This window comes from Hyperoodon ampullatus (assembly GCF_949752795.1).
Source record: "Hyperoodon ampullatus genome assembly, chromosome: 2".
NCBI lineage: Eukaryota > Metazoa > Chordata > Mammalia > Artiodactyla > Ziphiidae > Hyperoodon > Hyperoodon ampullatus.
In genome coordinates, this window is record NC_136915.1 from 109,390,165 (window position 1) to 109,416,569 (window position 26,405).

Sequence of the window (26,405 nt, forward strand, 5' to 3'; positions counted from 1 at the left end):
AGGAATGCAAAGGGGGCAGCAGCTGAGGGTTAAGTAGCAGGAGGACCCCCTCTGTCCATTCTCCACACACCCAGTAGAGGTTTAGTGGATGAAAGGAGGGGTGAAGAGGCAAGGGGCTGTATCAGATTTTTCCATTTTCAGAATCCTGGTCTGGTTGCAGGTTTGTGCCAGGAGTGAAGGCTGCTGGGAGGGGCAGCTAGAGGAAGGAGGTGGAGCTGAGTGACTCACAAGATGAGTCACAGATCCAGTTATAAGCACAGAAAAGAGGCCAAGGTCCTCCCCACCCCCACTCCTCTCTGCGCCACTGTCAGCCAGCTTCCCTTTCTCTTTTCTACTGCCCCTTACCCAAGTGGCTGGTGAAGGGAGGTGGCATGGAGAAAGTCTCCATGGGGGATGTCACGATCTTTTGCTAGTCAACTTAAGTTCAGCAGGCAAAACAGCCTGTAATTTGCAGACCAGGTATCTACAGAGTGAAAGAGACAGACTGCCTACATGAGTCACTGAATCTGTTGTTGAAGGGCCTGGAGGGAAAACGAAATTAGAAAAATCTGGGGTGCAGGTGATTCCAGGCCGAGAAGGGGCTTCTGATTCTGTCTTCTCACCTGTGGTTGTGTGTCTGGGGCACTGACTCCTTAGAAGAGGACACAGAGTCCAGAGGTGTCCGAGTAACTGGGGACAGTTATCTTTGAACCTCCTTTATTGGGAAAGATAAAATGTGACTGGAACCTTGGACATGTGGCTGTTTAGAAAGTAGTAAGAATAGCAAAAGCTAGGTTCTTAGAAGTCATTCAGAACCAGCTCCATTCTTTCCAGCTCAGTATCATTCCCAAATATACAACAAAAAGTCATTGCTAATTTCTGTTGTGTTGGTCTGTGAGCTTGTTTCACTTGAGAAGAAACAGCCAACAGGAGGGGGAAGGAACTTCCCTCCAGGCCCTGTACAGCACTGAGTTAAACACCATCCGCACTCCATAAAGAGACTGAATCTTTAAAAAAAAAAAAAAAAAAAAAAAAAAAACTTTTAATATAATCTTTTACTTTTGTTGTAGAATCCAGTGTGAGGGAAAAAACGTTTGGTTAAATCTTGTAACTCTCAATAAAAACAGCACAGATTAAGGGAGGAATCTGGAGGCCTCTCCTATAGTATACTTGCTCCATCAGGGCTGAGATGGAGAACGTAGGGTGGAGGGGTAGCACTGTCTTAAATCAAAAGGGGAAAAATAAGAGCCCTGAAAAATCTTCCCTCTCCAATTAAAACCTCAGTAGGTACCCCAGTGCCTGGAGTAAAGGAACTAGGTGCACTTATTTAAGCCTGAGGGATATCATCCCTCAACCAGGGTTGAGGGGTCTGCCTCCCCGCTTCACCCACACCCTCCGTAACTAAGGAATATGGCTCATTTTGAGTGCACATCATGTACCCTTCTCCTCCCTTTTCCCCAACGCAGTAGTTGCATGAGCTTGCCTCTTCCACCCCCTCATCCTCCCCAAATACCATAAACCAACCAGAGTCTGTCTTCATTTTGCAGGCATTATTTTTTCACCACCCTCCCATTCCACAGCCCTCTCAAAGGATGAAGCAAAACAAACTTTACTCATCCCTATGGAAAAACATCCATTGACTCAGCGTCCCTCATCTTTAGAATAGAGAGGGTGTTTTTTTTTTTCTTAATGTGTCAATAAATAGTTACCTTCCCAAATTAAAAAAAAAATTATTTCTTAATGAAAAAGCTACGGGCCTAAATAAAGCCCTATTTTACCATATTCACCTAGGCCACCCACCAGAATTTCCACCGTTTTTATTTGAAAAGAAGTCAAAAGCAATTGGGATTGGTTCATTTATAAATCAGAACAAAAGCAAACATGACACAAGGTTTCCGTTTTTGTTCATTTGTCCTCAGTTTTTAAAAACAAAAGTATTAACTAGAATCTAATAACAGGTCAAATCCAAACACAGCAGTCCAGTGGAGAATCAACTTTCCTGGTTTTATTCTCTGGGAAAATCCCTGGTCTGTTTCCATTTCTATTGGTCCAGGCCAAAATCCTATGATATAGATGGATGCCTATGGGAAAGCTAGGTGAGCTACGCAGATTCTCGGTGTGAGCTTGAGCCACCTGTTGTTTGGGTGCATGTTAGGGGACGAAGATCATAAGGTGGTGGTCTCACCAGTGTTGTTCTAACCCCGGAAACAGGGTAAGGTGAGCAAGGCACTCACTTTGGGCACAAAATTTAAGGGGTGCCCCAAAACCCAGTAACCAAGATACTATTTTAACACAGTATATTTTGAAAATCAAAACTAATGTAAAAAAATCCACAATGAATAAAGTATCAAAATTTTAAATAAAGACAGGATTCAACCCGTACTTGCTCAATTCAGTGTTCCTTCCCTCACTCTAACCCCAGTCCTGTTGGATTCTGTCTTTTTTAAGATTCTGATATTTTGCTCATCATGGATTTTTTGCATTAATTTTTTAAAATACTGCATTAAAAGTATTTATCTTGATTACTAAGTTTTTGGTATCTCCTTAAGTTTTGAACCTGAGGGGCCTGCTTGTCTCACACTAGTCCCAGTCCTGCCCAGAAATATATACATACCCTCCACCCTCCTTTGGAACCTATCTCCTTTGACCTCATTGCTTCCTTAACACCAGGTTTGTTTTCAAATAAAAGCCTAAGAATTAACAGCCATGGAAATTATTAAATCAACAATCAGATTTAGAAAATAAGTGACTTTTCAAGTTTGTTGAGGAGAAAGGAAACTTTCTAAATTGTGAGCAGTTCCAATGAATAGGACAGTCTTGGCTGGCTTTGTTACCAAGGGGGAGATGGGATGACAACTTTCCTGACTGGGCAGAAGCAACACAGGGCAAAAACGATTCCCCCTAACACACACACCCAGCCCATGTCTGCCTTGGATCAAATGTGGGGATCACATTCCACAGGATGGTTTATGAGTACATACCTCAAAAGAGAAATCCAAATACAGAAAAATAGCCCCAATTAACACTCTGGACACTTAAGTACACTTATTCCCCTTCCTCATATGCACCCAGGAGTGTATACAATTGCATAGTTGAGTTTTTTTTCCCCCAGAAAAAAAAAAATTCAAAGAAAAGGGAAAATTGGCCCAGGATAGGTCCTCCAGTTTAAAGCTCTTAGAAATGGTGCTGGCCAGAGTATAGGCTGTCCAGACTTGTGCTTTGTGCAAAATGCAAAGGAGCTCCCCCCTACTGTGTCCACAGACCCACTCCCACCCTCTGGGGAAAAGGATGGGGGGGCGGGGGGGGAGGGAGAAATCCAAAGACAGATCAGCTCATTGGGAGTAATCTGTGATCTGTGGTTATAGTTCACTAAAATATATTTCTCTACCTTTTTATAAATTGCCCCTAACCCTACCCCAAGTTTCAACATCAGTCCTATTATCAAAAATATCTCTTCTTACAAAGTATTTTTATTATTTTAATAAACTAACCACAGATTAAGGTCAGCTATGGCTTAACAAAAGAAGCCGGGACGTTAAGTTCATTCTCCAAAAGTAGAGAGGAAGGAGAAAGAATCACTTAAATAGGAGGGAAAAAAAATATTTTTTAAAATGTTTTTGCTTGCTGGGGTCTTTTTGTTTCTTTTCTTTAAAAAAAAAAAAAATTCCAAAAAATAAGTTGCTTTCTACAGAAACACAGCAGCAGAGGATGGTAGTGCTCTATTTAGGTTTTTGGTTTTGTTTGAAACAGTCTGGCCAAAAGTCTGTCCTCCTCCCACCCCCCTCCCAAGGCGCACTCAAACCCCAATATGTGGTTATTGCTAGTAGTTAAAAAAAGATCACCTGTGCACCAATTCACCTGGAGAAAATTCCACACACACAGCTGCTCTTATCATTCTCTTGCCTTCCCCAGAGGGAACTTTTGTTGTTGTTGTTTTTTAATAAAATTAAAGTCTTAAAAAAAAATCACAACCTTCTTAGCTCAGCCCTCAAAAAGGATGAGAAAAAGATAGGGGGCAATTGGCAATCTCCTCTCGAACTAGAAGGGATGACAGATAGCTGTTTAGAAGGAAATCAAACTCAAGAGGAAGAAGATTCCCCTTTTAAGTTCCTCCCTTTCCCATCTCACTAAACTGATTTAAGCCAGCCCCCTCCTAATAAGCATCCATAAGCACACGTTACTGCCTTGTCTTTCCAGATCCTTCAGGAGGAAAAATTTATCCAACACTAAATTTCTACCTTAATTCAACTCAATAGCAAATTTGACTAATTTCCCAGTTTCCCTCCACACTCCCAACTCCACCACCATGTGTTTTCCAACCTAAAAGAACTTTGGTCTGTTTTTTCTTTTATTGACTGAGAACCTCCTTTGCCAGTTCCTCCCCCAGACTTCTGCCCACCTCCCCACCCCCTCACATCAAATCTTCCCTTACACTTTCCCTTAGGTCCTGGGATGGACCCAAGGGGTTATGACACAGAATTACCATCTTTCCCCCCTTGTACCTCCTCAGTACCATTAAGTCAAGATGGGCAAAGGACCAGTACAGCCCTTGAGGCACCATCCAGCCCTGACCTGCTCTTGCCAGCCTGGCAGCTCTCCAGAGCATACACACTTAAAAGTTTCTGGCCAGGCTCACACAAACATTACTGCATTTGCCCCATCAACATGGGGGCTGGGTCTTATGAGCCAATTAATTGAGCTTAACTTTCTTTGTTTAGCCCCCTTGCCCTCCAGGGTTTCCCCATTCAGAACCTGTGCACCAGCAGCTCCCCACCCGGTTCACGTTCCCTTCTCCTCAGTTCTTCCCTGTAACAGCAGGAGCAGAAGTTGTTTGTCTCAGGGTGTCCATAGAAGCTGCAGTTCGGTTGTTTGCATTTGGTCTGGGTTGGGGGAAGCCCCCGGGGACCTCCAGCCCATCCATCTGGCTCAGGGGGCTCTCTGTAGCCGTTGCTATAGGAATCAGCCACGCGGAAGTGGGGTGGTAACAATGCACCCCTGTGAACTCCATCCTTGGAGTGACTGCCTGGCTCCAGAGAAGGGATGCTGTCCTGATGGGGGTAGGGTCGCCCAGGAGGGCACTGTCTGGGGAAGGTGGCATATGGTGGCAGGCCCCCCCCACATGGCCCCCCTGCCATCTGCCTCCGGGGCTCCTGGCAGTGGACTCCACCCCCAGAAGGCCGAGGGATAGTAAAGCCACCAGGGTAGCCAGTAGACAATGCCACCGCCTTGGACTCTGCTGGAGGGGCAGTCAGCAGCTCCTCCCCGCCATCTGGCTCTGGCTTTTTGGCTGGAGGAGGCCCACTCCCTACCCCTCCATTCATGATCTTCCTCTCTGCCTCCTTCTGCTTCTGCTCTGCCAGGAATCTCTCCTCAGCATCAGAAAGGTAGCGTTGGATCATCTCCTCCTGATATTGGTGACGGTGACCCATCTTCAGGGTTCCAACAAAAATAAACTTTCCCTCCCCTTGCATTGCAATCCTCAAAATGCTCAGGCTTTGCATCACCTCCTGGCTATACTTGCTCCCTCCATTACCAACAGACTCAGATGTGGGCTTCTCAGTTACAGGCCCATCCCCAGCTGCCTCCTCCTTGCCACCCTTCCAACTCTTCAGTGAGTTTTTCTTCTTCTTCTCCAGTGTCTCAGTGCCACTGCTTACCCCCGACCCTGTTCCCATCCCTCCAGGCTTAGAACCCTTGCTGTGCATCAGGCCTCCCATGTTCTTCTTGAGCTTGCTGCCCAAGGTTTTGCCAAAGCTGCCCAGTTTGTTAGCCACAGAATCTGCTCTTTTCTTGTCCTTTTCCCGATCTCGTTTTGACTTCTCTTTCCGCTTGCTGCCCTCATTGCTGGCAGAACTGCTGCCAACTGACTCCTTGTCTGATTCCCCAGACTCAGGAGTGGACCGGGGCTCATCTCCAGCTGAGGCTGTCGGGGACTCAGGCTGGGCCAGGGGAGCCTGGAAGAGACAAGAACGTGGCTGACAGATATAGGATGGATAAACAACAAGGTCCTACTGTATAGCACAGAGAACTATATTCAATATCCCGTGATAAACCATAATGGAAAAGAATATTAAAAAACAATGTGTATATGTGGATAACTGAATCACTCTGCTGTAAAGCAGAGATTGGCACCACATTGTAAATCAGCTATACTTCAATAAAAAAATGATTTTTAATTTAAAAAAAAAAAGAATGTGACTGACAGTTATCCCATTGGTCTGGGTTGAGGGAAGCCCCCAGGAACCTCCAGCCCATCCATCTGGCTCACGGGGCTCCCTGCAGCTGTTGCTGTAGGAATTAGCCATGTGGAAGAGGAGTGGTAACATCCCTATGAACTCCTTCCTTGGAGTGACTGCCTAGTTCCAGAGAAGGGTTGCTGTCATGACAGGAGAAGGGTCACCCAGGAGGGCACTGTCCTTCCCCAGCTCATCAGCTCTCCCATGAACCAGGGAAAGAGGTATCTAATATCTAACTTTTATCTCACCCCCGGCAATTTGATGCCCTTCTGTAATAAGGAGATACCAAAATGAAGCCTGGATTTTGCTCTTCTAGAACAATGAGCAACTATACAAATATATGGCCTCTGGGTGAGGAGGGAGAATATTCTATAGACACTAGAATGGCCTTTATTATAAATTTCTCTATGCCAAATTCTGCTCAAAATCAATCTCAAGGAAGTCTTGAATAACCACCCCAAGTCTTAACCATTCTGCATCCCCTCAAGTTCTAGACATTCAGCACTGGAGTCCACTAGTTGGCCCTTGCTCCTGTGTTCCTGTTCTATGGATAATTATAACATCCTCAGAACCTACTGTATCAGGAGCTCTTTAAGCTATTCTGTCTCCTCTGGTGCCCAACGCAGAGGTCTATGTACAGAGGGCTTGGAACAAAGTAATAACAACCTCAAGTTCACCAAAAAGTTCAGAAAACTTTTCTTGAAGAATGTGTTTTAGTATCAGAAACAAGAGCCTGGCCGGTGAGAAGATATAGAAAACAAAGGGCACTAACAGGTAGAAAGGCAAGAAAAAGTGTTGTTTGGAATTTATCTGATATTTTCTAGTTATTCCTAACCTTGAATCATAAGCCACTACTCAGAAGAGACTCAGAAGGAACCACCACCAGATTTCCTTGTTCTCCCTGACATGAAAATGAGGACACGCAAGGGTTGGGTGGGAGAAGTCCTCACCTGTGCATCCGAGGACACTGGGATCCACTTCACATTCATGTAGCCATGCAGCAGATGCAATTTGACCTCTAGGGACAGGATTACACTGTGAAAAGGAGAAAAAAAGAATTTCAAAATACTGTGACCTTTAAAAGGCAGAGCAGTGTGATCCATTTGGGAGGTAGGGTGGGAGAGGGCTACATGGCTGGGAACTCAGGGCTGAGTTTGAATTAGGGCTCCACCAATTACTAAGCTTTATGACCGTGAGCAAGTCACTTCAACCTCCCTGAAACTCAGGGAGGGGTTGATAATGGGTATAGATAATAATATCTATCCTGCAAGGTTGCTGTGAAGATTAAAATAGTATTTGAAAAGGGCCCAGCACAGTGTCTGGAAACTAGGAAATACTTCCTAAACGGCAGCCACTATTATTGTTGTTGCTGTAAGTATTACTCTGAAGGAGCTTTTCATAATTAGGTGAGAACTTATTTAAAAAGCCATAAGCGCTGGGTTTTTAAATCAAACCGTCCCAGTTGGGTTCAGTTTTAGGAGCCCGAAGAAGGCGGCACTGGCTAAGAGGTAAGGGAGGAGCTTTTACATTCATAAGCTCTTACAGGAAGTTTGGAGGCAGGAGGAAGCCAACTTCTGGGAGGTGGCAGGAGGGCGGAGAACATATTTTTCTTGCTGTTTAAGTTCCAGAAAGGCAAAAGCCCAGAGCAAACTGTTTTGGTCAGCTATTTAAAACCCTTCTCATTTGGGCTGGGAGAAGAAGTGTGATTTGATTATCTTGATTTTCTGAACACTGTTTTGGGGATTCTGCAAGAACACTCCTCATACTGTAAGGAGATCCCAGGATTCCCTTGTCTTTCACAGGGAGAAAAGGCAGCTGCAAGAGTCCTGGTGCCCAATCTGTCTCCCTCCTCTCCATCTTCCCAAAGACACTGGAACTAGGATGCGACTGTCTTTGCCTCTGAGCTGAGGAAAAGTCCCCAGGAGACGGACATCGGACATCGTATGTGGAAGAGATCGCAGCTACAAAGCAGATAGAAAGGCTAGGCTTGCCTCACCTGGCCAATCGGACATTGTCATTGTCATCTTTGCCCCACTCCCAGCCCTTTCCAGGGTCCACAGCAAAGTGCAAGGGCAGCAGCTTATGCTCTGAATCTGTAAGTGGGATCACAGCTGGGAAGGAAAGAAACATGATCAAGGAGTCTCCTTGAGGAGAGAGGAAGGCAACTGAACACAGACTGACTTCAGTGAAAAGGAGGCTGAACCATACCAAAGGTCTCTAACTGCAGTCACTTCTCAGTTCGTAACATGTGAATTACCTTAGCATTTAAAAACTTAACAGGGAGGTTTTCCCTTGTAACCCAGCATACAATTTAGGCCACTAATCTCCATGACTTCCCACCAGTCAGCTAGCACCCATGATGTTCTTGCCAGTTAACAGAGATTCAGGGAATTCAAAGTCATTATCAAGACAAATATAGCAAAGCATCATTTGGAAGGTACTATGACCTTACTGTATTAGCTCTTTACTCCAGAGCAGGGAATACAGGCTGTGTTTTTCTCCAAACCTTTTTTTTTTTTTAAATTTTAAAACCTCTGTATATCTTATAGCTTAGTAAAACAGTATCAGCATGCACTGTCTGAGCTTGCATGTCACTTAATTCTTTCCTCCTACATTCTCTCTCATTTCAGTTTTTCGAAGTGAAAATAAAGCAGACCAAAAGACACCAGAGACACAGACATTGCATTCCACACCTTGTTCCTTGGCATTCTCCTTCTGTTCCATGGACACAAGTGCAGAAAAGTGGGCCTGATCGTAGGCGAGCACCAGAGGGGAGCGGTGACACTGGCTGGCTGGAACCTCCAAGGGCAGATAGATTCCCCCAAAGGGAATAGGGGCGAATGCTGCAGGAAACCACGGAGATTATTATTAAGGCTATATTCTTGCCTAGTGGGAAATCCCTCCACCCCACTCTGCCAATTGAGCCCCCTCTCATTCAAACCCATGTTTAATAATTCTTTCCTAAGAAGCCACATCAATTAACCTCAGCTGCTTTACTCTGAATCTCATGAGAATTTTGCCTTGTTCTAATTTACACCTTGTTTTTTTCCCAAGGGTCTATATAACCCCTTTCCTGCCTTCCTTCCAGTGCTTAGCCCAAGGCTCTGCAAATAGGGCTGCTCAGGGTAGAGTGAGGACTGACTGACTCACCTTCCCCTCCAGAGTCCCTCAGCATGGTGTCTGCCACAACGACTATGGGCCTCCTAAGCACGTGGGCAAGGACGAAAACATGGAATTCTTCTAGGCTCTCATACACAGGCTCTTCTGAACTCTCCACCCTAGAGTTGCAGGGGGCGAGAGAGTGGAAGGGGTGCAGTGGAAGGGAGAGGGAAGAAAACAAAGCAAGAGACTCATGAAGACCAGCTCTGCAAAGAGGAAAAACCAACGTCCCTTCCTTGTTTTCCAGTCTTAAGGCTGCCACACACACAGCTGATTATTTTATGCTACCATGGCTGTTTCTACTTCCGTTTCACAGATGGGTAAATACAAGAAAAGAAATATGAAGGTTCAAGAGTAGTGTTAGGAATCAGCACGTAATCCCTCTCTTAATACCCATCTTGTTCAACAACCTTCCCCAATTCTTTGTCCAGTAGCTCAGTGTACAGCTGTGTAGCTTCATCCTGCTTATCACTTTACACACCACAACCACCCACACATCACACCATGTCCTATCAAAACAGGACAAAACAAAACACAACAGGAAAGAAACAAAAATCCCTCCTTCTATGTTCACTTACTGGAAGAACAGCCTCACCCATCTGCTTAGTAGCCTAATCAGAAATCTGTGAAATATTTACTGTTCTTTATATTTCATCTTCAATTAATCACCTGGCTTGACCAATTCCATCTTTTAAGTGTCTCTTGTAACTGTCTCCTCTGGCCTATCTGCAACCCACCACTCTTGCTCACACCCATTACTACTACTCCCCTCCGCTTCATCATCCACTCTGCTGTCAGTGTGTTCAAATACATGAATTTGCTCCCGTCACTCACAAACTCACAATTTAGTGGCTTCCTGCCCCCTAAAGCAATGTTATTCAACATTGGGTGCTTGCTACAAATGCAGATTTCTGGGCCTCACCTCAGTCCAACTCAACTGGACTTCCTTAGGGTGGAAGTCCAAAAATCTGCATTTTAAACAATCCTCCCAGATTATTCTTATGCCCAATAAAGTTTGGATAGGTTATAGTTTTTTTTAACTTTCTAACTATAGAAAAATTTAAATTTTTAACATATTCAAAACTAGAAAGAATATTATACTAAACTCTCATGTATCCATCACCCAGCCTCAACGATTATGAACACATGGTCAATCTTGTTTCACCTAGACCTTGATATATTTTCCTAGGGATGGCCCCCACACCCACGCCACCCCACCAGATTATTCTGGAGCAAATCCTAGACATCATATAATTTCATCCATGAATACTTCAGTTTCAATCTCTAAAAAATAAAGGACTCCTTTTAAAAACGGCCACAATACCATCAATACCACACTTTAAAAACTTAACAATAATGTAGACATTATTCACATTTCCCCAACTGTCTTATAAATGTCCATATATTCCAGCTGGTTGATGTGTCTCTAAAGTGTCTTTAAACTTAGGTTCTTTCTCCCTTTTTCTTTGTCTTTATTTATTGAGGAAACCAGGTCATTTGTCCTGCAGTTTCCCAAAGTCTGGATAGAATACAATTTTAATTCCTTAGCATGGCACACACAAATCTGGACTGCCTAGCCTCATCTACTATTCTGCGCCACATACTCTATATTCTGGTAACACTGAACTACCTGTATTTCCTAGAACGTACCATGCTGTTACACCCTTCTGTGCCCTTGCCATGGCTTCTTTCCTCTCCTTCTAACATCCTCTTAGCACAGAGCTCTTTGGACACTGAGGACTCAGCAAAGATTATTTCCTGCTCCTCCAGTTAGACACACTTACCCACCACAGTTGGCTCCATTGGTACCTAGATGCATGCGGGGTTCACTTGAGGCAAGCTTGATCAGCTCATTCCATTCCTTCTGCCACTCATCCTCTGTGTATACCAGCCCCGACTGTGTGAAAGACAGGTAAGGAATATCAAGCAATTAGAGGCTAGGTTCAAGAGGCAATTGCCATTCCAACTCACTCGTGTTACTCCACTCCCTATTCTCTTACCACCTGGCTAACAATTTGTACTACAAAGTCCAATCTCTTCTCCCTTTTATAGTCAGGATCCATGAAAGAATGTCTATGATCGCTCACACTTCTTCCATTCTTTTCTGACCCACTGCAGTCTAGCTTCTGTATCTGCCCTCCAGCCTATGCCCCCTCCCTCACCCCCACAAACTACTTCACCTAACTGACTCTAGCAAAGACAATTACCTTCTAATTGCCAAATTCAGCACACTCTTCAGTTCTCATCTTTCTTAGCCTTCATGTGGCATTTGATCTCCTCAAACTGTCTTTTCGCTTAGCTCACACAACACTACTGTCTCTTACCTCTCTGAACTGTCTACCTCAAAAATATTGATGTTGCATCAATGATTTTAGCCTTGGTTCTTTCTAGGTTATGTTTTCTACTACTATAATCTCATCTACTGCTATCTACATGCTCAGGATTCAAAAACCTTCTTCTCCAGCCCAGATTTCCTCTTAATTTCTATGTTCACATCCAGCTACCTACTGAAGACTGCCACCTGCCCATGACTACCTCAAACTCTGTGCAGTCAAAACTGAACTTCTACCTCTTCAAAAACCCTCTCTTCCTGTTTTCCTACCTTTGTAAACAACACTATCACCCAAACACCCAACTAGAAACCAGGGGGTTATCTACGACTCCTCTCCTTTCACCCATCCCATACCTGGATCCTTTAGTCAACAATTATTAAGCATGAACTACTGCAATGGACCCTTAATTGGTTTTACTACTTCCAGTCATACATTCTTATGATCCATTTTCTACAATGCTACCAGAAAGATTTTTCTAAAATTAAAATCTGATGATGTTTGCTTCCTGCTACAAATTCTTTTAAGACCCGTCGTTACCTATTAGATACAGTTCAAACTCCTTAAGCATAGCATAGACTCCACTTCCTGGCTCCCAACCCACTTCTCTAATACCGTTTAATTAGTCATAGTTCCTTGAATGCACTGTGTTGTTTTATACTTCTGAGCTTTTGTCTAGGTTGTGCCTTCTGCCTGGAGCAGCCCACTCCATATCCACCTGGTGAATAATTTCTCAACTGTCAGGAAAGAACTCAAGTATCACTCCTCTATGAAGCCCTTCCTAAATCTCCCTGGTACATCAACCACTCACTCCTTCCTTTGTGCCCTCCCTCCTCAACTGCTATGTAGACTTCTATCATAGAAGTCATAACCTGTTAATTTGTTGCAATTATGTATTTACATGTCCATCTCCTACTACTACTCCTAAGAACCAGGACCATGTTTTATGCAATATGCCTAGTACCTACTATGTGATCAGTAATCAGTAAATACATGCTCAGTAAAACTATTAATTTTTATTAAAGGAGCGGAAGGAGTAGTACAAACAATCTTAAAATACCATATTGGCTTTAGGATGTACATGATGATTTGGAAGAAATTCTATATTATTAATTATATTTGGCCTATATAAGTGTTAAAATGAGTTTATACTTTAAACACACATTGACATAGTAGAAAGAATCACACTGCAAACATGAGAGGTATCAGAACAAATTTAACAGGAATTAAAGAGCTATTGTGACCACATTTTACTTTAACAATAAAAAAAAGACAAAGCTATTTTCAATGTGTAAAATTCTATCACAGATTTTTTCAACTAAAAATACAAAAGAACAATGCACAGGTTATATATGGGGTGCTCTGGTCACTCTGATAAATGGTCCCTGATACACATTCATGAGGATCTGTCTCCCTCTTGCTCTCACCTATTTTTGTTTGCTGTTTTTATACACACAGCCACTAGGTGGTGTACCCTCCTAGGCTGAAAATGTTCTTACTGTGTTTTACCACCATTTTTAACAACAAAACAAGGAGGCCTGGGAAATCAAAACCAATTTAGTTTGTTTGGTGTTTGGTACTGGCTAAAAGTAGCTCCCCAGTCCGTCACCCACTTCCCCACCCCACTATAATGCTATGAATGGTCTGAGCTAAAACAATTATCTCGTTTCCATATGGAACTTTCAATGTGCTGAGCAAAAGGAGTAAAAAGATCGCTCCTTCAATATCTACTATCCTCCAGGCATGTATTTCCATTTGAGGACTTTGAGAGGGAATAGATGGCCGATCAAGAACAGGACTTGGGTATTTCTGGGTCTCCTGGCTAAATACCATCATAATCTAACCTCACCTTTAAAATAGTAACTATAACAGCTTAATATAGCTGGAATTGGGCCTACCTATCCTCCGACTGTGGCTCTCATGCCTACTTTACTAGCTGGCATGATCTGGTTTGGTGTTTTCCTGTCTCTAAAGTGGTCAAATCTAAGGTTCAGCCTGAATTCAACAATGAGGAAGGCAAACTCTAGGCTGGCTCTAGCTCAGGCAAAAAAAGCTCTCCACATAGTCCAGCTCAGCTCACCAGACTGCCAGGGGGTTTGGTGTCAATAAAGAATGCCGTTTGGGGCTTCCCTGGTGGTGCAGTGGTTGAGAGTCTGCCTGCTGGTGCAGGGGACGCGGGTTCGAGCCCTGGTCTGGGAGGATCCCGCGTGCCGCGGAGCGGCTGGGCCCGTGAGCCATGGCCGCTGAGCCTGTGCGTCCGGAGCCTGTGCTCCGCAACAAGGGAGGCCACAATGGTGAGAGGCCCGCGCACTGCGATGAGAGGTGGCCCCCGCTTGCCACAACTGGAGAAAGCCCTCGCACAGAAATGAAGACCCAACACAGCCAAAAATAAATTAATTAATTTAAAAAAAAAAAAAAAAGAATGCTGTTTACTTGGCCTTGCCCCTGTGCATTTCTTTCCCTCAGGAATCTTCTGGGGCAGACTGGCTGATCAAAGACCAGATTCTGATCTTAATATCATCCTAATTTTAAGGTTGAGTTCTTTATTTTTGAGAAAGAAACATAACACATTCTACTTCCATATTTCAAATCTTGAGAACATAAAATTCTAATAACTGAAACAAACAAAAATCTGTTAGTTCTATATTATGGCCAGTTATGATAGAGCAATAAAAAGAGAGGGAAAAGAAGCTGGAAATTAAGTTTCTGAAGAGATATTCCCATATTAATGCCAGAAACACCCAGCTTTATATACACGGCAAAAATAAAAAAGATATACATGAAGAGCAGGAGATAAACATAGAAGACAGAGAACCAGGGCAAAAGGAAATAGGAAGACTCATTATCTTTATTTAACTGTATAACGTCATTATTAAAGGGAAGGGAATTGGCAAACTTTTTTCTGTTAAGGGCCAGACAGGAAATATTTTAGGCTTTGCAGTGGGGCAATGTGCAGCTTCTATATTCTGCTGCTGTAGCACAAACACATGTAAATGAATTGAGTTGGGGAGGCCGTGTTCCAATAAAAATATTTTTTTAACAGAACAGTTGGTGGGATTTGACCCACAGGCCATATTTTTTTTTTTTTTTTTTTTGCGGTACGCGGGCCTCTCACCGTTGTGGCCTCTCCCGTTGCAGAGCACAGGCTCAGGACGCGCAGGCTCCAGACGCGCAGGCTCACGGGCCCAGCCGCTCTGCGGCACGTGGGATCCTCCCGGACCGGGGCACGAACCCGCGCGTCCCCTGCATCGGCAGGCGGACTCTCAACCACTGCGCCACCAGGGAAGCCCTACAGGCCATTATTTTGCCCAGCCCGTTTATAGGGGTGGAAAGTACAAACAGTCCAGTGTTGCTTTTTTTCTGTTTTTTTTTTTTTTGGCTGCGTCGTGGTGGTGGGGACTGAACCTGGGCCATGGCAGTGAAACCGCCAGAGTCCTAACCACTGGACCACCAGGGAACTTCCCAGTGTTGCTTTCTTATACGAAAGCAGCCTCAACACTTACTAAACCCCTGAGAAGTACCAATTAAACTCAACTCAACATCTGCTGAACTTCTAAGAAGTACCATTCAAACTCATGCCTTTACAATTTTTTAACAGATAAACTGAACATACGAAAAACAAACGGTATATATGGCCAAAACTATTTTTATGCATTAACATTTCTATAATGGTTGAAAACATAAGTCCTTAAAAATTGGTCTAGCCTTATTATAAGCAAAAAAACAAAACAACACAAAAATCCTATGAGCTTGTCGTATTTCATTTTGCAAAACACTGCCACTAAAGGCTTATTGAGTGCCTATCGGGTAGAAAAGCACAACGTTAGATACCTCCTCTACAAGTCTCCACTTCCCCACACCAGTTCTCATAACTCTATCAGAAGGCATGTACCCTATGGTGGTATCTGAATTTTCAACCATTTCCAGGATTACAAGAGGAGTAACACTGACCTAAGCACCTAAGTAGGAGACATTTCCTACTGGTAGGCACTGAGCATTTCCCCTAGGTAACTTTGGGAAACAAGGTTCTCCTGACCAAGCTCCCTCACCTCTTTATTCTGCTGAGTTTGCTGCCACCTCCAGCGCCGTTTTAATGCTTCCTTCTCCGCTCCCTTCTCCATTAGTGCATACAAAGCTTTCCGTAGCATCAAGTCCCGATCATGGAAACCCCACATCCCTATGGCAAGAAAACATGATGGTTAAGACACCCTACCTTGACTCAACTCCACTTATTAATTATGATACACAGACCCTGGCATGAAGGAAATCAGGCTGAAGCCCAGGTTCAAAGAAACCCCTGCTGTGACTTGGGGGAAAGGTAATCAAGAAAGAAAAGATGTTCCTATTCTGGAGGTTCAGAAACTTTGAGAACCTGAAAGTGGGGTATATACCACATCCTACAAACTCCTGACAAGACGCCTTTACTCGTGATACCAAGTCTAACAAATTAAAATACAGAGTGGGAATTCCCTGGCCATCTAGTGGTTAGGACTCCTCGCTCTCACTGCCAAGGGCCTGGGTTCCATCCCTGGTCGGGGAACTAAAATCCCATAAGCCTCGTGGTGCGGCCAATTAAAATCAAATTTTTTTAAATAAATAAAGTAAAATACAGAGTAGCAGCAGATAAGATGGGTCTGGCACATGGCAATCAGCATCAAAGCTTGAGGGGTGGTTGGAAAATGGGGACTTTTTTTAAAAGCTAAGGCAAATAATATATTGAATTATAAATAGGTATAACAATTTAAAGAAAACAAGTCAATAATTATGTAATATTTTTGTATGGTAACTACACTTAACGTGGTGATCATTTTGAAATATATAGAAATACTGAATCGCCATGTTGTGTGCCAGGGTATAACAGTGTTGTAGGTCAATTATACTTCAAAAACAAACTCATAGAAAAAGAGAACAGATTTGTGGTTACCAAAGGCAGGGGGAATTGGATGAAGGTAGTTAAAAGGTACAAAGTTCCATTTACAAGACTATTGAGTACTGGGGCGCAATGCACAACATGATAAATATAATTACACTGCTGTACGTTATATATGAAAGTTGTTAGGAGAGTAAATCCTAAAAGTTCTCATCACAAGGAAAAAAGAATTTTTTCTATCTCTTTAATTTTTTTTTTTTTTTTTTTTTTTTTGCGGTACGTGGGCCTCTCACTGTTGTGGCCTCTCCCGTTGCGGAGCACAGGCTCCGGACGCACAGGCCCAGCGGCCATGGCTCACGGACCCAGCCGCTCCGCGGCATGTGGGATCTTCCCAAACCCGTTTCCCCTGCATTGGCAGGCGGACTCTCAACCACTGCGCCACCAGGGAAACCCTCTCTTTAATTTTGTATCCATGAGATGATGAATGTCCACTAAACTTACTGTAATCATCTCATAATGCATGTAAGTCAAATCACTATGCTGTATAAAACTTATACAGTGCTGTATGTCAATTATATCAATAAAACTGGAAGAAAAAAAGAAAGAAAAATACATTATTCTAGATTAGACATACATTAAAAAATAATAATAAACAAGTTTCACAGGGAACTGATGAAAATGTATCTTTTTTATATACCAAAAGAATAAATACTTAGTGGAATTATATGCATACACATACAGTATACTGCTTGCTTACTGCTGCGCATTACTTCTGGGGGCCAGTTCTCAGAGTGGGACTTGTGCTAAATCCTATGTACTCCATACGATTTCTCAGCAAGACTGAAAAACCAGGGCAGGGCTCTCTTCCATCTCCTCCTGCGCCAGTGAGCGTGCACGCACACACACACACATAGCCTTGCTCTGAGCCATCACTTCTGTGTGAGATCAAGAATGGTTGGATCAAGTCCTTCACATGAGATTTAACTACTGCTTCCTTTCTATGAGGGAATGAAGGACCATTTTCAAGACTCACCAAGAGAGGCTGCGTGCAGGAGGCAGTTTCCATCTCCAGTAGTTGCCAAAGGAAGGAGCCTCTGACAGGTGGGGTCCACACTCACCCACCAGTTCAAACGCCCTACAGAAACAGGAGGAAAAGGAGAGGAGCAGATGATGCATAAAGTTCTCCCTACTTCCCTATTTCTAAAACAGACTCCAAATTTGCCTCCTCTAGGAAGCCTACCTAAAATCAAACCATCACTCTATTACTCTGTGTATCTTCTTCACTTATATCTGGTTCATCAGAATCTGGTGAGCACAACTGGTTAGATCAGTGGTTCTTAAGTAGGGACAATTTCGTCCCCAAAGGGACATTTGGCAACGTCTGGAAATATGTTTGGTTGTCACAAGTGGTGGGGGGATGCTACTGCCATCTAGTGGGTAGAGGCCAGGAAGGCTGCTAAACACAATATAATGCACAAGGCAGCTCACACAACAAAGAATCATCTGGTCTTAGGTGTCAGTAGTGCTAAGATTGAACAACCCTGGGTTGGATGATGAGGCCTAGGTCATAGGTCGAAATCTGTGTTGGCTACTTGGTCTGGCTCTGATTTCTTCACTCTGGTCAGGAGACCAGCAGACACTGTAGCAATAAAGGTCAGCACAAATCCATCATCAGTAAAAGAAAAACAACCCAACACGTATATTCAAAGTGTCATGCAAGTATCATCTGCATATATGACAGTAAGCATGTCATCATGTATGTGGTACGACTTTAAAGACATGAGCAATAAGACAAAGTACTTAAAATACCCAAGAAAATGAGTCTCAGTTCTGTATATAAGGAAAATATTTTATGAATGATACTTAAAAGTTTTTTTGAATTACTGGACAGTCTACTGAAAGAAAAACTGGGCTATAATCACAGCAGTCAGATAAATGCTTACTACTTAAAAAATTGTAAATAGATGCACACGATTAGTATAGAAGGGCACAAAATGAAAAACAAGACCTTCCTTTCTGTGCCCCCACCTCCCACACCCAATCCTTCTTCCATGGGAGGTTTTTAATAACTGACTAGCTTTCCCAGAAATCTCAGCTGCCTCACCCCATCATACTAACAAATTTTAAATATAATTTAAGACAAACAATTGTAAAGGTAAATAAGTCTTTTGGGAAAGGTTCGTATAAATAAATGTGACTTAGTTTAATCACCACTGTGCATCATCTACAGCATTGGTTCTTTCTGTCCATAAGGTGTTCCAGAGCCAATTATAATTCATTTGTATTTTTTTCATGTATTGATTTTTAGGTATTGATCTGTAGGCCTTTCACATGTGTATCTGGTTTCCCTTCAATCAAACAGAAAATTTCCAGATGAAAGTGTCTTATTTGTGTCCTTTCTTTAACTTGAAGAAGCACCTAGCTCAGTATATGTCTCTCTGACTGACTGCCGAGTTTGACTGCAATCAATCAGATCACAGGCTTAGACTAGAAGCTGCTTGTCAAGCCCAGCCCCTCCACGTGGCTGCCTAGAGGTGGAGAGCAGAGGGAAGAGCATGGGAAAGGAAGTACTCACTGACCTGCCTGCTCCAAGGCAACCAGCATGGACTGCTCAATGAGGTCTCTCTCTATGAAGCTGCGAAAGTCTTCATTGTACACAGTGAGATCTGGAAGCTGGAAGGCACAGATGGGCATTTCCAGGGGGTGCTCACTGCTCCCCCCACCCCCACCATTGGAGGAGACATGGGACCGGGCCAGGGAAACAATGCTGGAGCTGGCGTGGGAGATGCCCCTAGACAGGCGTTTTTCTGCAATGAGAAATGGAGTCACCTTAGAACAAACACAACCCACTCAGAGAACTTTCCACTCATGAGGTGATGGTTACCTCTTGACAAGGTTTCCAGTCAGGGAAAAACTGTAAGTCTAACTGGCTACCAAATTTCATGACCCTCTTTCTCATGCCAAATACAGTTGGAGAAACACAGAAAGTGGCATTTTCACAGGCACTCACATTAGCACCAAATATACATTCCTCTTTCTACCCTTTTGCCTGAACTTCTCTCCACGACACTGTCTTCTTCCACTTCCATTTCCCAACATAATAGGGACCCTTCATTTGGCAACTTAGTCATTGTTTGGTGGGAGGAAGAGGGAATAAGGGAAATGGAGTTTCATTTGGCTACATTGAGTCAAATAATCTCTCTGATAATTTTCAGGGCCTTGGAGAATGTAGAAACGGATTTCCATTATAGAAAATTAATGACAAATCTTACACATTCAGGAACTTTCTTATCTACCATCAATAACTTTATTTACATTATTTACTACTTTTCTTGATACTCATATTTATCAGAAATTTATAGGTACAGTCAATTCTTACTTAACATACTACAGAGGAAGGTGGTAATACAGATAGTGCCCCAAATTATTTCATTTGTTTTGAATACATGGCACTTATAATTCTCCAGCAGATATTCCAGTGTGATAGTAATTTGCTCAGTATAGTATTAAAATTCATTTGCATGGCTTGAGTTATATAATGACTATCAGAAAGAGCTAAAAATTATATTGGGTATCAGGTCTTAATCCAATATCTGCCAGGGATGATGCATAAAGTAAGTAAAGTTATTTTATAGTGTTATTTTTTAAACTCTTTTTAAAGGTATTTTAAAAGTACCACATGCCCATGGTAAAAAATCGAAATACTACCAAAAGGTTTGAAGTGTTACAAAGAAGTGTCCCTCTCATTCAAAATTCCTGATCCCTTCCCCAGAGGCGACGTTTTGTATCCTTCTAGAATTTTTTTGCCGTGCCGTGTCTTAATTCCCCAACCAGCGATTGAACCCATGCCTCCCTGCAGTGGAAGCACGCAGTCCTAACCACTGGACCACCAGGGAATTCCTAGAATTTTTTATGCACATAGAAGCACAAATAACTTTTATAATAATTTTTAAAAACATAAACAGGAACATGCTATATATACTGTCCTGCATCTTACCTTTCTCAATAGATTTTAGAGATTTTTCCAAAATAGCACATCAAGATCTACTTAATTCTTTCTAATGGCTGCCAAGTATTCCATAATATGGATGATTACAATTTATTTAACCACTCTTCTACCAATGGATAATTAAAAGTTGTTTTCAAGCTTTAACTTTCAAGCTTTACACTACATGTCTTTGTGTCTATTTATGAATTAGGTATGTATGTATTTATTTAAAAGGATACACACCACACACAGACACACACACACAACACATATATGATAAATTCCTAGAAACAAAATTGCTGAGAAAGAGTATACATGCATTTAAAAATTTTGACAGATACTAATAAATACTAACAAAATGTCCTCCAAAGGGGTAGATGATAGTGATCCTTTGAATTCTATCTTTATGTGTACCTTATCTCAACAATTAGATCGTTATTCTTCTTCCTCTATCTCTTTGAAGAAGGCATTTATACAGGATGGCACTCAAGATGCAGAAAGTGAGGGGTTCCAGCATCTGGACAGACTGAGGTCACCTCTGATCATTTGGCTGGGGAGGTGGGGGAGGAAAGGAATCATCTCCGAAAGATCACTAAATTCTCTGACTGGTCAGCAGCTGCCTCCCTTTCTTTCTACTCCGCTTACGGAAACAGCCCTCAGCACCCGAATACCTTGAACGATGTCATCCTGCCGCTGTAGGGTGGGTCGGGGAGGGCGAGTAGACTCTCTATCAGAAAACCCTTTCTCAGGGGTCCTGGAGCCACCACTCCCCTCACTAAAGGGTGGGGGCAGGTTCCCAGCATGGACCTGACGTAGCTGTTCAAAATCACTGAGGGCGGCGCTCACATCCCAATTCTTTCCTGTCAGGACACAAAGCAAAAAGTGAATTGGGCACTGAGAGTATAGAAAAATTGAGGAAAGATACAGAACCACCATTCTAAGCATCTTATCAAAACCAGAAAGCATATACTCATGCACACTTCAGTCATTCTCCTTTTCCTTCCCTTACTTTAATTTCCTTCATAACACTTCGATCTGGAATACCACAACTTCTTTATTTACTTATTGTCTATTTCCTAAGAAAGCCCCGTGTGCATACAGAATTTGTCTCTCTGAATTGAAAGGGCCCTTGGAGACCTAGTAACATCATTTTACAGATAAAGGAAATGAAGCCTAAAGAAGTAGAGTTACTTGCCCCAAGTCACGGGTAGTTCACACCAGGCCCTCAGCTGGACTCAAGCCCAGGTCTCCTAATTCTGAGATCCAGAGAGTTGTGAGCCTAGATGTGCTCTGGGGTGTCCTAAACCACCTGAAACTGTATACAAAGTTATAGGTATGTGCGTTTTTCTAAAGAAAGAGCTGATAGCTGCCATCAGGTTATCAAAGGGAATTGTTAATTCCCCTCAAATTTAAGAATCACTACTCTGCTGAAGAAAACACCCGAAGGATACATCTGTCACAGCAGATTTTTCAGTTGCTTTCTCCAGTTAAATTAGTCAATAAATAACATATTGCATAATTGTTCACACTTCTTTCTGTTCTATTCCATTTGTCACCACCTTAATTCAATTCCTATATCACCTACTGTCCCACCTCCAATCTACTCTAAAGGATCCCATGAGATTAATCTTTCTACAGCACAATTCTGATCATTTCAGTTCCATAATCAAATTTTTAGTGGCTTACCACTGCCTACAGAATAAAGTTTAGCCTCCTTTGTCTGACGTTCAAGGCTTTCTATGACCTAACCTACTTTTCTAACCTTTCCTCTGTGCTTCAACTTCCCTGGCTATGAAAGTGGAGGTGATACCACATAGGGTTGTTAAGAAGATTAAATTAACTGAAAGCACTCAAAACAGTGCTTGGCATACAGAAAGCATTATATATGTATTTACTGCCATTGCTGTTATGCTTCTTGTTATAATTATAATTCTCCAGTTAAGCTGTATTAATCATCCACGCCAGATGAATTTACTTCTGAGCCATTAGATTCACCACCTGCTCCAACTCCCTTTGCTCACTCTGGACTCTGCGTCAGTCATACTGGCCTCTTTGCTGTTCCCAGAAACGTGCTAAGACTGCTCCCACCTACAGCCTTTCCACCAACTATTCCCACTGCCTAGAAGGCTCTTTCTCAAATATATCTACACAATTCCTCATCTCCTTCAGATATTTGCTCAAATGTCACACTCTTAATAAGGCCTACCCTGACTACCCAACTAAAAATCACAACCTACCTCATCATTCCTCTTACCATTTTCCACAGCATCTAACACCTTATACTATGTACTTTACAATTTACTTGGTTATCATGTTTATTGTTCATTGATGATCTCTCAGGCTAGAATGTTAGGGCAGAGATTTTTGCTTGTTTTGTTTTGTTCAAGCATCTAGAAGCTAGTGCATAATAGGTACTCAATAAATATTTGTTAAAGAATGGAGGACTTTTGTTCTGAACCAATGAATGAATAAATGATTTGTCTTGAGCACTGGATAGTTATCTCCAACTGTCTGCTAAAGTCCTTAAAATCAGGTCCTCCTAACAGTCAACATGTCTACTGAACGTCCATCATCTTCCCTCCTAAAGGTTGCTTCTTCTCCTTCTTCTACAGTCCCTAAATCAGTAATGGCATCACAACCCCTCCAGGCCAGAAACCACAGTCATTTCAGCTCTTCACCATTCCTCAGACCCCACTCCTCCTCTTCCCTCACTATCTACTCAGTTCTCAAGGTTGTTTGTACCCTTGAAACATTTCTCAAATCTATTCTTTCTTGTCCATTTTTATTGTCACTACCCCAATTCAGGTCCTCATATTTTCACCTGGTCTTTTGGGAGGGGGCTCCCTAGCCTCTCTACTCTTAGTCCCTCCCCTCTATAATTTGTTCTTTACACTACAACCAGAGTTAACTTTCAAAGGAAAAAGCAAGAGACAGAAAGATGGAGACAGAAAATGAGGATCAGGTCCTTTGGTTCTCTTTCTAAATTATACCTTAAATCTACCCACTTCTCACTCTGCTGTTACCACTGTAGTCCAAGTCACCATCACCTCTCACCTGAACTATGGCAACATTTGTAACTGATTTTACCACTTCATCTCTGGCCACCTTCCAATCAGTTCCATATCTTTTATCAGTACACTGTTCAGAAACTCAAACGCAATCATTTCACTCCCCTGATTAAAATCCTTCACCAGCTGCCCACCGAACATACACTGAAATGCACAACCCTTACCATGGCCTACAAAGGCCCCCCATATTCTGCTTCCTGCTTATCTAACCAGCTTCCTACCACTCTTTCTTGTACTACTCTTCCTACCTCGCTCACTATCAGTGCCAAACTCTCTCCCACCTCAAGGTCCTTGTATAAGCTACTTTTCTTTACATAAACACTCTGTGCTACATCCCTTTGTCTTGCTACTCCTGTGCATCCTTCTGTGTTCAGTTCACATGTCACTTCTTCAGAAAAAGCCTTTCTGCACTCTATATTCAAATTAGGTTTCTCTCTTAAACTTCCACAGCACCCTCAACTTTTCTTTCATAGTATGAGTGTGTGTGCACATGGGTGTGTGTGAGAGAAAGAGAGACGACATGCAAGAATTTAACTTCTTGGACCTCAGTTTTTAAGCGGTAATACTGGGATAATAAAACATATTTTGCAGAATGGTTGTGAGAATAAAGTAATATATTTCAAGTGCCTCACACATATTGAATATTGAACACATAGAAGTGTTCAACACATGTTACAAGAGGAAGAGTAGGCATTTGAGCTGAATCTGGAAGGATGAGGAGAATTTCAAGAGAATAATGGAGGAAAGCACACTACAAACTTAGGAGACAACTTAATATGATCAGGGAAAGGAAACAGGTCAGGCCTGGCTGGAGCACAGAAACTGTGGGAGAAGGTAGTAGGAGATGAAACTGAAAATACAAGTTAAGGGCAAAGCCATACTGAATTAGCAAACTAGAATTTAAACCCTGATCTTCCGTTTCCAAACCAACACTATTCTCACAGGTGCTTAAGTAAATGTCGTATTGCCACACCTTACTAAGGGCTGAAAACCTAGAAAATTACCTATGTGTGCTAAGAACTTGCTCCTTCCCCCACAGGCTCACCTATTTGCGTCATTATATATTTTCACCAAAAAGCATCTGTTAACTATGACTCCAAACAAAGAATCCTACTGACATGATGCCAAGCCTAAAGGACCTTAAAATCTAGAACATTCACACTTACATATACATACAGAAATAAGTAAACAAAAGCAGCTAAATGAAAACATTAAATTAATCCACTCTATATAGAATGACCCATACAAGTTAGGGAAGGAAAGACAAAAAACATGAATGATCCCAAATATGAAAATCTAATCATTTATACATAAAAAGGAAGTCTTACACATCTAAAATTATGGTTTTAGTGGACTAATATCAAATTTCACTTGCATTACCTGAGCTTAAATTGACAGTGGAGAAAGCTACCCAAAAATTCAAGGTGAAAAGGGAATTTTGCATTTTAAAATTATGGTGGGTCATACACAAAGTAGATTATTAGAAGTAACTTAAATGTAAGGCCTACCATACACAAAGTGTCTTTCTGATCACCTTAAATGTTCCAAATCATCCTAACAATAAATATCACATCTTATTTTCTCTCTTCTCATTCTCCCCCAAAGACTCCTTACCTTCCAGGAGATCTCGGGCCAACCCTGGCTCTGCTCCTGTGGAACGGACAAAATCTGACAGGACAGCATCCATGTCCAGGGTCATGTGATCATTAAGTGCTTCCAGGCAGCTGATGTAGGGAGGACATAGATCAAAATTCAGGCCTCCACCTGAGGAGGAAATAAACACATAAGGCCCAAATTACACTGGAATGGGATGATCAGAGCCCAATTTCAGCAGCTTCCTAACCAAAAGGGGAAACTAATTATCCTAGCTCATTCATTTCAGTAGAATTTATTATAAAGAGTAACATTTAGTTTCCTAATTTCTCATTAACATTAGTTTTTTTTCCTTTTATTATATAAGTTTCAGGTGTCTAGCATTACAGTTCAACATCTATAAACACTACAGTGATCACCATCACAAGTCTAGTTACCATCCCTTACATACAGTTCACCCACTTCACCTATATTAATTTCTTAACTGCTACATTAACCACAAAACCATAATACCACTCCAAATAATGCTCTTCCTCTACCTTTCTAGAGTATTACATTTCTACTCATCAGTTTGCTTATCCAAACTAATGGAAGGAAGCAACAGACTACCACCCTGAAGAATTCCCCACCTGCATTATTCTCTTACATAGCGCCTGTTTATTTCCTTCTTGGCACTTGATATACCCTGAAATTATTTTAGTTGGTTGCTGTCTAGCCTCCTCCTCCAACATAAAAGTTTCTTGAAAGTACAGAGCTTGTGTGTTTTGTCCACTAATGTATCCCCAGCATGTATCCCTTGGCACAGTGCTTGGCACACGGCTCTCAGCAAACATTTTACTGAATGAATGAATGAATACTATACACTGAATAACTTTAGAGTTGTCTAGTACTCTGAGGAAATGGAAGGAGCAAACTGATATCTAAACTTACTCAAAATAGGGACTTCCCTGGCGGTCCAATGGTTAGGACGCTGCGCTTCCACTGCAGGGGGCATAGGTTCAATGCCTGGTCGGGGAACTAAGATCCCACAAGCTGAGCAGCGTGGCCAAAAAAGTTTTTTAAAATAAGACTACTCAAAATAAAACAATCTGTGATTATGCAAAGCAGAGTGGAGATCCCAAAGGTTCATAACAAAGGTCAATCTTTGTCCACTAACTTCATGAACCCAGGAAACATGCCTTT

The 26,405-nt window shown here is 42.3% G+C and overlaps 1 protein-coding gene across 1 annotated transcript; it reads right to left on the reverse strand.

Moving 5' to 3' along the window:
- Positions 1-4,472: 4,472 nt before the first annotated feature.
- Positions 4,473-25,344, reverse strand: OTUD7B (OTU deubiquitinase 7B). The gene is made up of 11 exons (XM_079697422.1): positions 25,245-25,344; positions 21,234-21,422; positions 19,154-19,381; positions 17,608-17,709; positions 15,754-15,881; positions 11,159-11,271; positions 9,366-9,493; positions 8,909-9,058; positions 8,212-8,326; positions 7,166-7,250; positions 4,473-5,933 (listed from the first exon to the last, which is right to left on the reverse strand). The coding sequence occupies exons 1-11, from the start codon at positions 25,327-25,329 to the stop codon at positions 4,725-4,727; spliced, it is 2,532 nt and encodes an 843-aa protein (XP_079553548.1). The 5' UTR covers positions 25,330-25,344; the 3' UTR covers positions 4,473-4,724.
- Between the last annotated feature and the right edge of the window lie 1,061 nt (positions 25,345-26,405).

What these genes read in the sequence shown, in the direction of transcription:
- OTUD7B (XM_079697422.1), bottom strand. Translation starts at nt 25,329, where the DNA reads ATGACCCTGGACATGGATGCTGTCCTGTCAGATTTTGTCCGTTCCACA. An exon ending in GGTTGCCTTGGAGCAGGCAG is followed by an intron (nt 17,710 to 19,153) that starts GTCAGTGAGTAC and finishes CTGTTTCTGTAG; the next exon opens with GGCGTTTGAACTGGTGGGTG. An exon ending in GAGGGACTCTGGAGGGGAAG is followed by an intron (nt 9,059 to 9,365) that starts GTGAGTCAGTCA and finishes GGTTTCCTGCAG; the next exon opens with CATTCGCCCCTATTCCCTTT.